Source organism: Heptranchias perlo, unplaced genomic scaffold (assembly GCF_035084215.1).
Source record: "Heptranchias perlo isolate sHepPer1 unplaced genomic scaffold, sHepPer1.hap1 HAP1_SCAFFOLD_306, whole genome shotgun sequence".
In the NCBI taxonomy this organism is placed as follows: Eukaryota; Metazoa; Chordata; class Chondrichthyes; order Hexanchiformes; family Hexanchidae; genus Heptranchias; species Heptranchias perlo.
Genome location: NW_027139318.1, coordinates 37,660 through 51,167, shown reverse-complemented (window position 1 = coordinate 51,167; position 13,508 = coordinate 37,660). Strand labels below are relative to the sequence as shown.

Genomic DNA, 13,508 nt, shown 5'->3' with positions numbered 1-13,508 from the left:
TATATTCTTTAGTATTTATTTTCTCACCGGATCCTTCTTTCTCTCAGGTCCCCACTTCCTGTCTAACCGGTTGCCTGATGGCCGTCGTTAATTTCCCGGAGCCCGCCGGAGCCAGGGGATGTTCCCAGGGTCGGGGAGTGGGTCCGCAGGGTTTAATGGGGAGTAGGCTCGGCGCGGATGTTACTGGCTGTAGTTCCCCGGTTGCTGCAGGTTTCTGGCCTGTAGTTGTGATCTGCGCTCAGGCGGTATCCGGACAGCCAACCGCGGAGCATGCGCAGTCTACCCGGCCCCCGCTCCGTCACCCGGGAGACCCCGTGTCCTGGTTCCTGCTCCGTGGTCCGGTCCGTGCTCCGTATCCCGGGAGACCCCGTGGCCCGGTCCGTGCTCCGTGTCCCGGGAGACCCCGTGGCCCGGTTCGTGCTCCGTGGCCCGGTCCCTGCTCCGTGTCCCGGGAGACCCCGTGGCCCGGTCCCTGCTCCGTTTACCGGGAGACCCCGTGTCCCGGTCCCTGCTCCGTGTCCCGGGAGACCTCGTGGCCCGGTCCCTGCTCCGTGTCCGGGTCTCTGCTCCGTGTCCCGGGAGACCCCGTGTCCCGGTCCCTGCTCCGTGTCCCGGGAGACCTCGTGGCCCGGTCCCTGCTCCGTGTCCGGGTCTCTGCTCCGTGTCCCGGGAGACCCCGTGGCCCGGTCCCTGCTCCGTTTACCGGGAGACCCCGTGGCCCGGTCCCTGCTCCGTGGCCCGGTTCGTGCTCCGTGGCCCGGTCCCTGCTCCGTGTCCCGGGAGACCCCGTGGCCCGGTCCCTGCTCCGTTTACCGGGAGACCCCGTGTCCCGGTCCGTGCTCCGTGTCCCGGTCCCTGCTCCGTGTCCCGGGAGACCCCGTGTCCCGGTCCGTGCTCCGTGTCCCGGTCCCTGCTCCGTGTCCCGGGGTGGCCCGGTCCCTGCTCCGTGTCCCGGGAGACCCCGTGTCCCGGTCCGTGCTCCGTGTCCCGGTCCCTGCTCCGTGTCCCGGGGTGGCCCGGTCCCTGCTCTGTGTCCCGGGAGACCCCGTGTCCCGGTCCGTGCTCCGTGTCCCGGTCCGTGCTCCGTGTCCCGGTCCGTGCTCCGTGTCCCGGTCCCTGCTCCGTGTCCCGGTCTCTGCTCCGTGTCCCGGGAGACCCCGTGGCCTGCTCCGTTTACCGGGAGACCCCGTGTCCCGGGAGATCTCGTGGCCCGGTCCGTGCTCCGTTTACCGGGAGACCTTGTGGCCCGGTCCCTGCTCCGTGCTCCGTTTACCGGGAGACCTTGTGGCCCGGCTGAGCTGCTATTGCTGTTGATCGGGAGGAAGATGCCGAAAAGGGCGCGGAAAGAAGAATCAGTAGCGGGGGAAAAACCCGAGGAGACCCCGGGCCCAGGTAACCTGCGGGAGAGAGGGCCAGTCAGGGTCACTGACCCCGGGTAACCTGCGGGAGAGAGGGCCAGTCAGGGTCACTGACCCCGGGTAACCTGCGGGAGAGACAGTCAGGGTCACTGACCCCAGGTAGCCCCTGGGGGAGGGGGTCGGTCAGGGTCACCCTAACTCTGTTGCGTGCCCACACTTACCCTAACTCTCTCCGCACTCTGTTATGTACACACACTTACCCTAACTCTCTCCGCACTCTGTTATGTACACACACTTACCCTAACTCTCTCCGCACTCTGTTGCGTGCCCACACTTACCCTAACTCTCTCCGCACTCTGTTATGTACACACACTTACCCTAACTCTCTCCGCCCTCTGTTATGTACACACACTTACCCTAACTCTCTCCGCACTCTGTTATGTACACACACTTACCCTAACTCTCTCCGCACTCTGTTATGTACACACACTTACCCTAACTCTCTCCGCACTCTGTTGGGTACACACACTTACCCTAACTCTCTCCGCACTCTGTTGGGTACCCACACTTATCGTAACCCTAACGTATTCTGCCATTTGGAGTCTTATCTCCGTTCAGGAATGATTGCATTGATTTGTCCCTCAGAACCTGTGACCAAGAAGACTAAACGTGGAGGTGGCAAGGCCAACGATGGGATTGCGAAGGATAGCGATCGAACCTGCGCATTTGAGGACGCGCCGGAGAAGCTGGTGACAGAGGATGGCAAACGGAGCGACCTAAAAATCACCTCATGGAATGTCGATGGTATCCGGGCCTGGGTGAAAAAGAACAGCCTGGAGGTAGGGACAGGGAGTCCACTGCCTCATCCCACCGCTACTACCCACACTCTTAACAACCTATCCCTGACGCCCTAACCCAATCATGATGTTGCTGTCTCCCAACGGGCATCCTGTGTATGGGTCGGGGACGGGGGCAGAGGTGACCAGGCATCCTGTGTCTGGGTGGGGGACGGGGGCAGAGGTGACCAGGCATCCTGTGTGTGGGTGGGGGACGGGGGCAGAGGTGACCAGGCATCCTGTGTGTGGGTGGGGGACGGGGGCAGAGGTGACCAGGCATCCTGTGTATGGGTCGGGGACGGGGGCAGAGGTGACCAGGCATCCTGTGTCTGGGTGGGGGACGGGGGCAGAGGTGACCAGGCATCCTGTGTCTGGGTGGGGGACGGGGGCAGAGGTGACCAGGCATCCTGTGTCTGGGTGGGGGACGGGGGCAGAGGTGACCAGGCATCCTGTGTCTGGGTGGGGGACGGGGGTAGAGGTGACCAGGAATCCTGTGTGTGGGTGGGGGACGGGGGCAGAGGTGACCAGGCATCCTGTGTCTGGGTGGGGGACGGGGGTAGAGGTGACCAGGCATCCTGTGTCTGGGTGGGGGAGGGGGGCAGAGGTGACCAGGAATCCTGTGTCTGGGTGGGGGACGGGGGCAGAGGTGACCAGGAATCCTGTGTCTGGGTGGGGGAGGGGGGCAGAGGTGACCAGGAATCCTGTGTCTGGGTGGGGGACGGGGGCAGAGGTGACCAGGAATCCTGTGTCTGGGTGGGGGACGGGGGCAGAGGTGACCAGGCATCCTGTGTCTGGGTGGGGGAGGGGGTGATGGCTGGACACCTTGTGTCTGGGTGGGGGACGGGGGGAGATGACGGGACACCTTATGTCTGGGTGGGGGACGGGGGGGGAGACGACTGGACACCTTGTGTCTGGGTGGGGGAGGGGGGAGATGACTGGACACCTTGTGTCTGGGTGGGGGAGGGGGGAGATGACTGGACACCTTGTGTCTGGGTGGGGGAGGAGGAGACGACTGGACACTTTGTGTCTGGGTGGGGGAGGAGGGAGATGACTGGACACTTTTTATTCGTTCATGGGATGTGGGCGTCGCTGGCGAGGCCGGCATTTATTGCCCATCCCTAATTGCCCTTGAGAAGGTGGTGGTGAGCCGCCTTCTTGAACCGCTGCAGTCCGTGTGGTGAAGGTGCTGTTAGGAAGGGAGTTCCAGGATTTTGACCCAGCGACGATGAAGGAACGGCCGATATATTTCCAAGTCGGGATGGTGTGTGACTTGGAGGGGAACGTGCAGGTGGTGTTGTTCCCATGTACCTGCTGCTCTTGTCCTTCTAGGTGGGAGAGGTCGCGGGTTTGGGAGGTGCTGTCGAAGAAGCCTTGGCGAGTTGCTGCAGTGCATCCTGTGGATGGTGCACACTGCAGCCACAGTGTGCCGGTGGTGAAGGGAGTGAATGTTTAGGGTGGTGGATGGGGTGCCAATCAAGCGGGCTGCTTTATCTTGGATGGTGTCGAGCTTCTTGAGTGTTGTTGGAGCTCCACTCATCCAGGCAAGTGGAGAGTATTCCATCATACTCCTGACTTGTGCCTTGTAGATGGTGGAAAGGCTTTGGGGAGTCAGGAGGTGAGTCACTCGCCGCAGAATACCCAGCCTCTGACCTGCTCTCGTAGCCACAGTATTTATGTGGCTGGTCCAGTTAAGTTTCTGGTCAATGGTGAGCCCCAGGATGTTGATGGTGGGGGATTCGGCGATGGTAATGCCGTTGAATGTCATGGGGAGGTGGTTAGACTCTCTCTTGTTGGAGATGGTCATTGCCTGGCACTTGTCTGGCGCGAATGTTACTTGCCACTTATGAGCCCAAGCCTGGATGTTGTCCAGGACTTGCTGCACGCGGGCTCGGACTGCTTCATTATTTCAGGGGTTCCGAATGAAACTGAACACTGTGCAATCATCAGCGAACATCCCCATTTCTGACCTAATGATGGAGGGAAGGTCATTGTCTGGGTGGGGGACGGGGGGAGATGACTGGACACCTTTTGTCTGGGTGTGGGACGGGGGGAGATGACTGGACATCTTGTGTCTGGGTGGGGGGCGGCGGGAGATGACTGGACATCTTGTGAATGGGTGGTGGACGGGGGGGGGAGATGACCGGAGCTATTGGCCGAAGCTGGTCCCTGGTCAGCAGTAGTGTCTTGACGCTGTAAATTTTCCCCCCCCCCTTTGCAGTGGGTGCAATCAGAAGGCCCAGACATCCTGTGTCTGCAGGAGACCAAGTGTGCAGAGAAACTGCTGCCAGCTGAGTTGAAGGAGATGTCTGAATACCCGCACCAATACTGGGCCTGTTCTCAGGACAAGGAGGGTTACAGTGGTGTGGGGATGCTATGCAAGATCAAACCACTTAATGTCACCTTCGGGATCGGTGAGTGATGTTCCAGCCCCACCTGTTCTCTATTTACTCTCTGCTTCCCCATGGGAAAAGATGGTTCCTTTCTGTCCCTTCTTTCCTGTTGGTCTACTAGGGCCCCCTGGGCAAAGGATATAACCCTAATGGACCAATCGCTGCCATTGTATATAACCCTAATGGACCAATCGCTGCCATTGTATATAACCCTAATGGACCAATCGCTGCCATTGTATATAACCCTAATGGACCAATCGCTGCCATTGTATATAACCCTAATGGACCAATCGCTGCCATTGTATATAACCCTAATGGACCAATCGCTGCCATTGTATATAACCCTAATGGACCAATCGCTGCCATTGTATATAACCCTAATGGACCAATCGCTGCCATTGTATATAACCCTAATGGACCAATCGCTGCCATTGTATATAACCCTAATGGACCAATCGCTGCCATTGTATATAACCCTAATGGACCAATCGCTGCCATTGTATATAACCCTAATGGACCAATCGCTGCCATTGTATATAACCCTAATGGACCAATCGCTGCCATTGTATATAACCCTAATGGACCAATCGCTGCCATTGTATATAACCCTAATGGACCAATCGCTGCCATTGTATATAACCCTAATGGACCAATCGCTGCCATTGTATATAACCCTAATGGACCAATCGCTGCCATTGTATATAACCCTAATGGACCAATCGCTGCCATTGTATATAACCCTAATGGACCAATCGCTGCCATTGTATATAACCCTAATGGACCAATCGCTGCCATTGTATATAACCCTAATGGACCAATCGCTGCCATTGTATATAACCCTAATGGACCAATCGCTGCCATTGTATATAACCCTAATGGACCAATCGCTGCCATTGTATATAACCCTAATGGACCAATCGCTGCCATTGTATATAACCCTAATGGACCAATCGCTGCCATTGTATATAACCCTAATGGACCAATCGCTGCCATTGTATATAACCCTAATGGACCAATCGCTGCCATTGTATATAACCCTAATGGACCAATCGCTGCCATTGTATATAACCCTAATGGACCAATCGCTGCCATTGTATATAACCCTAATGGACCAATCGCTGCCATTGTATATAACCCTAATGGACCAATCGCTGCCATTGTATACAACCCTAATGGACCAATCCCTTTGTGTCTTTTTGCAATGATGTCTAGGAGTTGAAGAGCATGACCGGGAAGGTCGGGTCATCACCGCCGAGTTTACCAAGTACTTCCTGGTCACTGCATATGTGCCGAATTCCAGCCGCGGCCTGGTGCGCCTGGATTACCGCAAGACGTGGGACGTAGATTTCCTGGCCTACCTCAAGGGTCTGGAGAGCAAGAAGCCACTGGTCCTATGCGGAGACCTCAATGTCGCTCACCGGGAGATCGACCTGAAGAACCCTAAGACCAACAAGAAAACTCCCGGCTTCACTGCGGAGGAGAGGGAGGGCTTCACTAACCTGCTGGGTGAGGGCTTCGTCGACAGCTACCGCCACCTGTACCCTGACACCCCCTACGCCTACACCTTCTGGACCTACATGGGCAACTGCAGGGCCAAGAACGTGGGCTGGCGCCTGGACTACTTTGTGCTGTCCAAGGCACTTCTCCCTTGCCTGTGCGACAGCAAGATCCGCTCGAAGGGCATGGGCTCCGACCATTGCCCCATCACCTTGTACATGGCAATGTGAAGCTGTCCCTCCATAGCAACCACTTCCAACTCAGTGTCAGGACTGAGCCCGGCACTCCTTTTCTTCCCCTCCCCCACCCCCACCCCCCAATCTGACTCGGACCCTGTTCCCGCTTTTGTGGTCCAGCGGTGCGAGGTCAGCAGCCCTTTGACCTATTTGCATTAGGACCCGGGTTTTAGATGTCCTTGCAGTGCCCGCTCCCGCACCAGCAATGAAGTCTCTGGCTCTGATTATGGAGAAAATTGTTCCTTTGGGTAATAGGACTCCCTCATCCCAAGGTTGAGATGCATCATGAGAATACAGGAATGGGAGGAGGCCGTTCAGTCCCCTCCGGCCTGTTACACAGGAACAGGAGGAGGCCGTTCAGTCCCTCGAGCCCGTTACACAGGAACAGGAGGAGGCCGTTCAGCCCCTTGAGCCCGTTACACAGGAACAGGAGGAGGCTGTTCAGCCCCTCGAGCTCGTTACACGGGAACGGGAGGAGGCCATTCAGCCCCTCGAGCCTGTTATACAGGAACGGGAGGAGGCCATTCAGCTTTTCCGGCCTGTTACACCAATCAGGAAGATCATGGCTAATCTGTACCTCAACTCCATCCACCCGTCTTGGCTTAACATCCCTTAATGCCTTTGGCTAGCAAAAATCTATCGATCTCTGATTTAAAATTAAAAATTGAGCTGGCATCTACTGCTTTTTGTGGGCGAGAGTTCCGCACTTCTACCACCTTCTGCTTGAAGAAGTGTTTCCTAACTTCTCTCCTGAATGGCCTGGCTCTGATTTCAAGATGATGTCCCCTTCCTGGCTTTGGACGGGCAGTATATTACCAGTGACGCATTTCAGAGGCTGGGGAGCGGCTTGGGTAACGACATCCTACACCCACTTCAATGACAGCGGCATTGTATCTGAGCTTTCAGTGCAACAAAAACTCAGCCGAGGAATGGATTTAATGGAAACTTCAAGTAACATAACCACTATGCTACCGTATGCGTGTCGGTGACTCTGGATCTGGGACTCTCTGTGTCAAGGACACTGGATCTGGGACTCTCTGTGTCAAGGACACTGGATCTGGGACTCTCTGTGTCAAGGACACTGGATCTGGGACTCCCTGTGTGTCAGTGACTCTGGATCTGGGACTCCCTGTGTGTCAGTAACTCTGGATCTGGGGCTCTCTGTGTCGGTGACTCTGGATCTGGGACTCTCTGTGTCAGTGACTCTGGATCTGGGACTCTCTGTGTCAAGGACACTGGATCTGGGACTCCCTGTGTCAAGGACACTGGATCTGGGGCTCTCTGTGTCGGTGACCTTGGATGTGGGACTCCCTGTGTCAGTGACTCTGGATCTGGGACTCTCTGTGTCAAGGACACTGGATCTGGGACTCCCTGTGTGTCAGTAACTCTGGATCTGGGGCTCTCTGTGTCAGTAACTCTGGATCTGGGTGTCTCTGTGTCGGTGACCTTGGATGTGGGACTCCCTGTGTGTGGGACTCTTTTGTTTGTTACAGTTGCTGTGTGATGTTTAGATGCTGGTGCCTCAATTTCTGATGGTGCTGTAATTAAATCTTTATCAGTTTAATAAACATCGTTTAACTGAAAATTAAGATTGTGACGATATTGAGGAAAGCTGTGGGATGTTATACTTGGGGGTGCGTGTCAGTGTGTGCCCTGAGAGGGAGCTCAGCAGGGAGTTTCACTTTTTCAATGAGTGATGGGGCGAGTAGACCTAAGTCCCTTTGATCAGCTGCTGGTGTGACCGTTTCTTTAAAGGAACAGGATGAGGGAGAGCAAGCAACCGGTCAAACCATTAATATTCTGCTCGTTGGATCCCCGACTCTCTTCCAGGCACTGCCAGAGTCCACTACGCATGACTCACAATCACGGAGCAAGGGTCACTGGTCCAGAGGGAGCTGACCTGGTACAGTAAGAAGGGTTAGGATAATGCTGCATGAGAGTTAGGGTTTAGGATCACGGTTAGGGTGCATTAGAGTTGGGTTAGGGTAGCGCTGCATTAGGATTAGGGCCGGGTTAGCGTTTGGGTGACGCTACATTAGGGTTAGGGTGGGGGTTAAGGTTAGGAATGCTGCATTAGGGTTAGTGTAAGGGTAGGTTAGGGTTAGCATTTTGGGCAGAAGGGGAACAGGCCTGGCCTGTGTTGCCTGCTGCTTGGGACTGCTGGCTCACACTTTTGATTGTTGCTGCTGTCCAAATGAATGTACCTTGACCTGTGGTTTCAGGCATCATCCATTGTTCCTTCTTGGAACTGCTCCGACTGGTTTCACCGCCCTTGCAGCTCGTCAGCAAGAGACAAAAACTAGCTGAATCCAAAGTGTGTCACTCTTAATGTTAGGGATGGTTTTAGGGTTAGGGTTGCATGAATGTTAAGGTTAGGGTTAGGGTTGCATGAGTGTTAGGGCGCTGCGTTAGGGTTAGTGAGTTAGGGTTCGGGTTACGCTGCATTAGGGTTAGGGTTACGCTGCATTAGGGTTAGGGTTAGGGTTACGCTGCATTAGGGTTACGCTGCATTAGGGTTAGGGTTACGCTTCATTAGGGTTACACTGCATTAGGGTTAGGGTTGCTGCATTAGGGTTAGGGTTAGGGTACGCTGCATTAGGGTTAGGATTAGGGTTAGGGTTACGCTGCATCAGGGTTACGGTCAGTGAATGCTGCATTAGGGTTAGGTTTACGCTGCGTTAGGGTTACACTGCATTAGGGTTAGGGTACGCTGCATTAGGGTTAGGGTTAGGGTTACGCTGCATTAGGGTTAGGGTTACACTGCATTAGGGTTAGGGTTAGTGAATGCTGCATTAGGGTTAGGTTTACGCTGCGTTAGGGTTACACTGCATTAGGGTTAGGGTACGCTGCATTAGGGTTAGGGTTAGGGTTACGCTGCATTGGGGTTAGGGTTAGGGTTACGCTGCATTAGGGTTAGGGTTACGCTGCATTAGGGTTAGGGTTAGTGAATGCTGCATTAGGGTTAGGTTTACGCTGCGTTAGGGTTACACTGCATTAGGGTTAGGGTACGCTGCATTAGGGTTAGGGTTAGGGTTACGCTGCATTGGGGTTAGGGTTAGGGTTACGCTGCATTAGGGTTAGTGTTAGGGTACGCTGCGTTAGGGTTAGGGTTACGCTGCATTAGGGTTAGGGTTAGGGTTAGGGTTACGCTGCATTAGGGTTAGGGTTAGGGTTAGGGTTAGTGCATTAGGGTTAGGGTTAGGGTCACGCTGCATTAGGGTTAGGGTTAGGGTTACGCTGCATTAGGGTTAGGGTTAGGGTTAGGGTTACGCTGCATTAGGGTTAGGGTTAGGGTTACGCTGCATTAGGGTTAGGGTTAGGGTTACGCTGCATTAGGGTTAGGGTTAGGGTTAGGGTTAGGGTTACGCTGCATTAGGGTTAGGGTTAGGGTTAGGGTTAGTGCATTAGGGTTAGGGTTAGGGTTAGGGTTACGCTGCATTAGGGTTAGGGTTAGGGTTAGGGTTACGCTGCATTAGGGTTAGGGTTAGGGTTAGGGTTAGGGTTACGCTGCATTAGGGTTAGGGTTAGGGTTAGGGTTACGCTGCATTAGGGTTAGGGTTAGGGTTAGGGTTACGCTGCATTAGGGTTACGGTTAGGGTTAGGGTTAGGGTTAGGGTTAGGGTTACGCTGCATTAGGGTTAGGGTTAGGGTTAGGGTTACGCTGCATTAGGGTTAGGGTTAGGGTTAGGGTTAGGGGTTAGGGTTAGGGTTAGGGTTACGCTGCATTAGGGTTAGGGTTAGGGTTAGGGTTAGGCTGCATTAGGGTTAGGGTTAGGGTTAGGGTTAGGGTTACGCTGCATTAGGGTTAGGGTTAGGGTTAGGGTTACGCTGCATTAGGGTTAGGGTTAGGGTTACGCTGCATTAGGGTTAGGGTTACGCTGCATTAGGGTTAGGGTTAGGGTTAGGGTTACGCTGCATTAGGGTTAGGGTTAGGGTTAGGGTTAGTGCATTAGGGTTAGGGTTAGGGTTAGGGTTAGGGTTAGTGCATTAGGGTTAGGGTTAGGGTTAGGGTTAGGGTTAGTGAAACGCTGCATTAGGGTTAGGGTTAGGGTTAGGGTTAGGGTTAGGGTGCATTAGGGTTAGGGTTAGGGTTAGGGTTAGGGTTAGTGTATTAGGGTTAGGGTTAGGGTTAGGGTTAGGGTTAGGGTGCATTAGGGTTAGGGTTAGGGTTAGGGTGCATTAGGGTTAGGGTTAGGGTTAGGGTTAGGGTTAGGGCATTAGGGTTAGGGCATTAGGGTTAGGGTTAGGGTTAGGGTTAGGGCATTAGGGTTAGGGTTAGGGTTAGGGTTAGGTTTTAAAAATGGTGGGCAGAGGGGGGAAACGCCCTCCCTATGTTGTCTGCCTCTGCATTAGGGTTAGGGTTAGGGTTACGCTGCATTGGGGTTAGGGTTAGGGTTACGCTGCATTAGGGTTAGGGTTACGCTGCATTAGGGTTAGGGTTAGTGAATGCTGCATTAGGGTTAGGTTTACGCTGCGTTAGGGTTACACTGCATTAGGGTTAGGGTACGCTGCATTAGGGTTAGGGTTAGGGTTACGCTGCATTGGGGTTAGGGTTAGGGTTACGCTGCATTAGGGTTAGTGTTAGGGTACGCTGCGTTAGGGTTAGGGTTACGCTGCATTAGGGTTAGGGTTAGGGTTAGGGTTACGCTGCATTAGGGTTAGGGTTAGGGTTAGGGTTAGTGCATTAGGGTTAGGGTTAGGGTCACGCTGCATTAGGGTTAGGGTTAGGGTTACGCTGCATTAGGGTTAGGGTTAGGGTTAGGGTTACGCTGCATTAGGGTTAGGGTTAGGGTTACGCTGCATTAGGGTTAGGGTTAGGGTTACGCTGCATTAGGGTTAGGGTTAGGGTTAGGGTTACGCTGCATTAGGGTTAGGGTTAGGGTTAGGGTTAGTGCATTAGGGTTAGGGTTAGGGTTAGGGTTACGCTGCATTAGGGTTAGGGTTAGGGTTAGGGTTACGCTGCATTAGGGTTAGGGTTAGGGTTAGGGTTAGGGTTACGCTGCATTAGGGTTAGGGTTAGGGTTAGGGTTAGGGTTACGCTGCATTAGGGTTAGGGTTAGGGTTAGGGTTAGGGTTACGCTGCATTAGGGTTAGGGTTACGCTGCATTAGGGTTAGGGTTAGGGTTACGCTGCATTAGGGTTACGCTGCATTAGGGTTAGGGTTACGCTTCATTAGGGTTACACTGCATTAGGGTTAGGGTTGCTGCATTAGGGTTAGGGTTAGGGTACGCTGCATTAGGGTTAGGATTAGGGTTAGGGTTACGCTGCATCAGGGTTACGGTCAGTGAATGCTGCATTAGGGTTAGGTTTACGCTGCGTTAGGGTTACACTGCATTAGGGTTAGGGTACGCTGCATTAGGGTTAGGGTTAGGGTTACGCTGCATTAGGGTTAGGGTTACACTGCATTAGGGTTAGGGTTAGTGAATGCTGCATTAGGGTTAGGTTTACGCTGCGTTAGGGTTACACTGCATTAGGGTTAGGGTACGCTGCATTAGGGTTAGGGTTAGGGTTACGCTGCATTGGGGTTAGGGTTAGGGTTACGCTGCATTAGGGTTAGGGTTACGCTGCATTAGGGTTAGGGTTAGTGAATGCTGCATTAGGGTTAGGTTTACGCTGCGTTAGGGTTACACTGCATTAGGGTTAGGGTACGCTGCATTAGGGTTAGGGTTAGGGTTACGCTGCATTGGGGTTAGGGTTAGGGTTACGCTGCATTAGGGTTAGTGTTAGGGTACGCTGCGTTAGGGTTAGGGTTACGCTGCATTAGGGTTAGGGTTAGGGTTAGGGTTACGCTGCATTAGGGTTAGGGTTAGGGTTAGGGTTAGTGCATTAGGGTTAGGGTTAGGGTCACGCTGCATTAGGGTTAGGGTTAGGGTAACGCTGCATTAGGGTTAGGGTTAGGGTTAGGGTTACGCTGCATTAGGGTTAGGGTTAGGGTTACGCTGCATTAGGGTTAGGGTTAGGGTTACGCTGCATTAGGGTTAGGGTTAGGGTTAGGGTTAGGGTTACGCTGCATTAGGGTTAGGGTTAGGGTTAGGGTTAGTGCATTAGGGTTAGGGTTAGGGTTAGGGTTACGCTGCATTAGGGTTAGGGTTAGGGTTAGGGTTACGCTGCATTAGGGTTAGGGTTAGGGTTAGGGTTAGGGTTACGCTGCATTAGGGTTAGGGTTAGGGTTAGGGTTAGGGTTACGCTGCATTAGGGTTAGGGTTAGGGTTAGGGTTAGGGTTACGCTGCATTAGGGTTACGGTTAGGGTTAGGGTTAGGGTTAGGGTTAGGGTTACGCTGCATTAGGGTTAGGGTTAGGGTTAGGGTTACGCTGCATTAGGGTTAGGGTTAGGGTTAGGGTTAGGGGTTAGGGTTAGGGTTAGGGTTACGCTGCATTAGGGTTAGGGTTAGGGTTAGGGTTAGGCTGCATTAGGGTTAGGGTTAGGGTTAGGGTTAGGGTTAGGGTTACGCTGCATTAGGTTTAGGGTTAGGGTTAGGGTTACGCTGCATTAGGGTTAGGGTTAGGGTTAGGGTTAGGGTTACGCTGCATTAGGGTTAGGGTTACGCTGCATTAGGGTTAGGGTTAGGGTTAGGGTTACGCTGCATTAGGGTTAGGGTTAGGGTTAGGGTTAGTGCATTAGGGTTAGGGTTAGGGTTAGGGTTAGGGTTAGTGCATTAGGGTTAGGGTTAGGGTTAGGGTTAGGGTTAGTGAAACGCTGCATTAGGGTTAGGGTTAGGGTTAGGGTTAGGGTTAGGGTGCATTAGGGTTAGGGTTAGGGTTAGGGTTAGGGTTAGTGTATTAGGGTTAGGGTTAGGGTTAGGGTTAGGGTGCATTAGGGTTAGGGTTAGGGTTAGGGTTAGGGTTAGGGTGCATTAGGGTTAGGGTTAGGGTTAGGGTTAGGGTTAGGGCATTAGGGTTAGGGCATTAGGGTTAGGGTTAGGGTTAGGGTTAGGGCATTAGGGTTAGGGTTAGGGTTAGGGTTAGGTTTTAAAAATGGTGGGCAGAGGGGGGAAACGCCCTCCCTATGTTGTCTGCCTCTTGGTTCTGGCCCGCACCTCAGACTGTTGCTGTTGTCCAAATGAATGCACCTTGTGCTTTAGCTTTAGGCACCATCCAGAGTTCCTGCTTGGCTACTACTGAATGTGTCCCGTCCTGCAGCCTTAAGTACCATCCATCGTTCCTTCTTGGAACACTCCGACCGGTTTCGC

General features: G+C 53.7%; 2 protein-coding genes across 8 annotated transcripts in view; one reads left to right on the top strand and one right to left on the bottom strand.

The window, feature by feature from the left end:
• osgep (O-sialoglycoprotein endopeptidase) overlaps window positions 1–920 on the bottom strand; it is an 82,279-nt gene extending 81,359 nt beyond the window's left edge. For 2 of the 4 annotated variants that reach the window (XM_067978533.1, XM_067978532.1), the window contains exon 1: window positions 28–917. The gene's annotated coding sequence lies outside the window, so the exon portion shown is untranslated. Of the gene's footprint in view, window positions 1–27 lie in introns of all 4 variants that reach the window. The other 2 variants (XM_067978531.1, XM_067978530.1) reach the window with 2 other exon arrangements.
• Window positions 47–7,902, top strand: apex1 (APEX nuclease (multifunctional DNA repair enzyme) 1). Of its 4 annotated transcripts, XM_067978529.1 has the most exons (5): window positions 300–785; window positions 860–1,392; window positions 2,004–2,197; window positions 4,413–4,605; window positions 5,797–7,902. In XM_067978529.1, exons 2-5 carry the CDS (start codon window positions 1,326–1,328, stop codon window positions 6,309–6,311), a joined length of 969 nt encoding a protein of 322 aa, XP_067834630.1. In that variant the 5' UTR covers window positions 300–785; window positions 860–1,325; the 3' UTR covers window positions 6,312–7,902. The 4 variants fall into 4 exon arrangements, 2 of the variants coding, with proteins under 2 accessions (XP_067834630.1, XP_067834629.1); XM_067978528.1 differs by having other exon boundaries at window positions 300–1,392; XR_010960271.1 differs by lacking the exons at window positions 4,413–4,605; window positions 5,797–7,902 and having other exon boundaries at window positions 47–785; window positions 2,004–2,091.
• The last annotated feature ends 5,606 nt before the right edge of the window (window positions 7,903–13,508 follow it).

Bases quoted from the DNA above. Each gene is read 5' to 3' on its own strand.
- apex1 (XM_067978529.1), top strand. From the start codon at position 1,326: ATGCCGAAAAGGGCGCGGAAAGAAGAATCAGTAGCGGGGGAAAAACCC. The intron at 1,393-2,003 runs GTAACCTGCGGG...TTTGTCCCTCAG, and splicing joins CGAGGAGACCCCGGGCCCAG to AACCTGTGACCAAGAAGACT. The intron at 2,198-4,412 runs GTAGGGACAGGG...CCCCCTTTGCAG, and splicing joins TGAAAAAGAACAGCCTGGAG to TGGGTGCAATCAGAAGGCCC.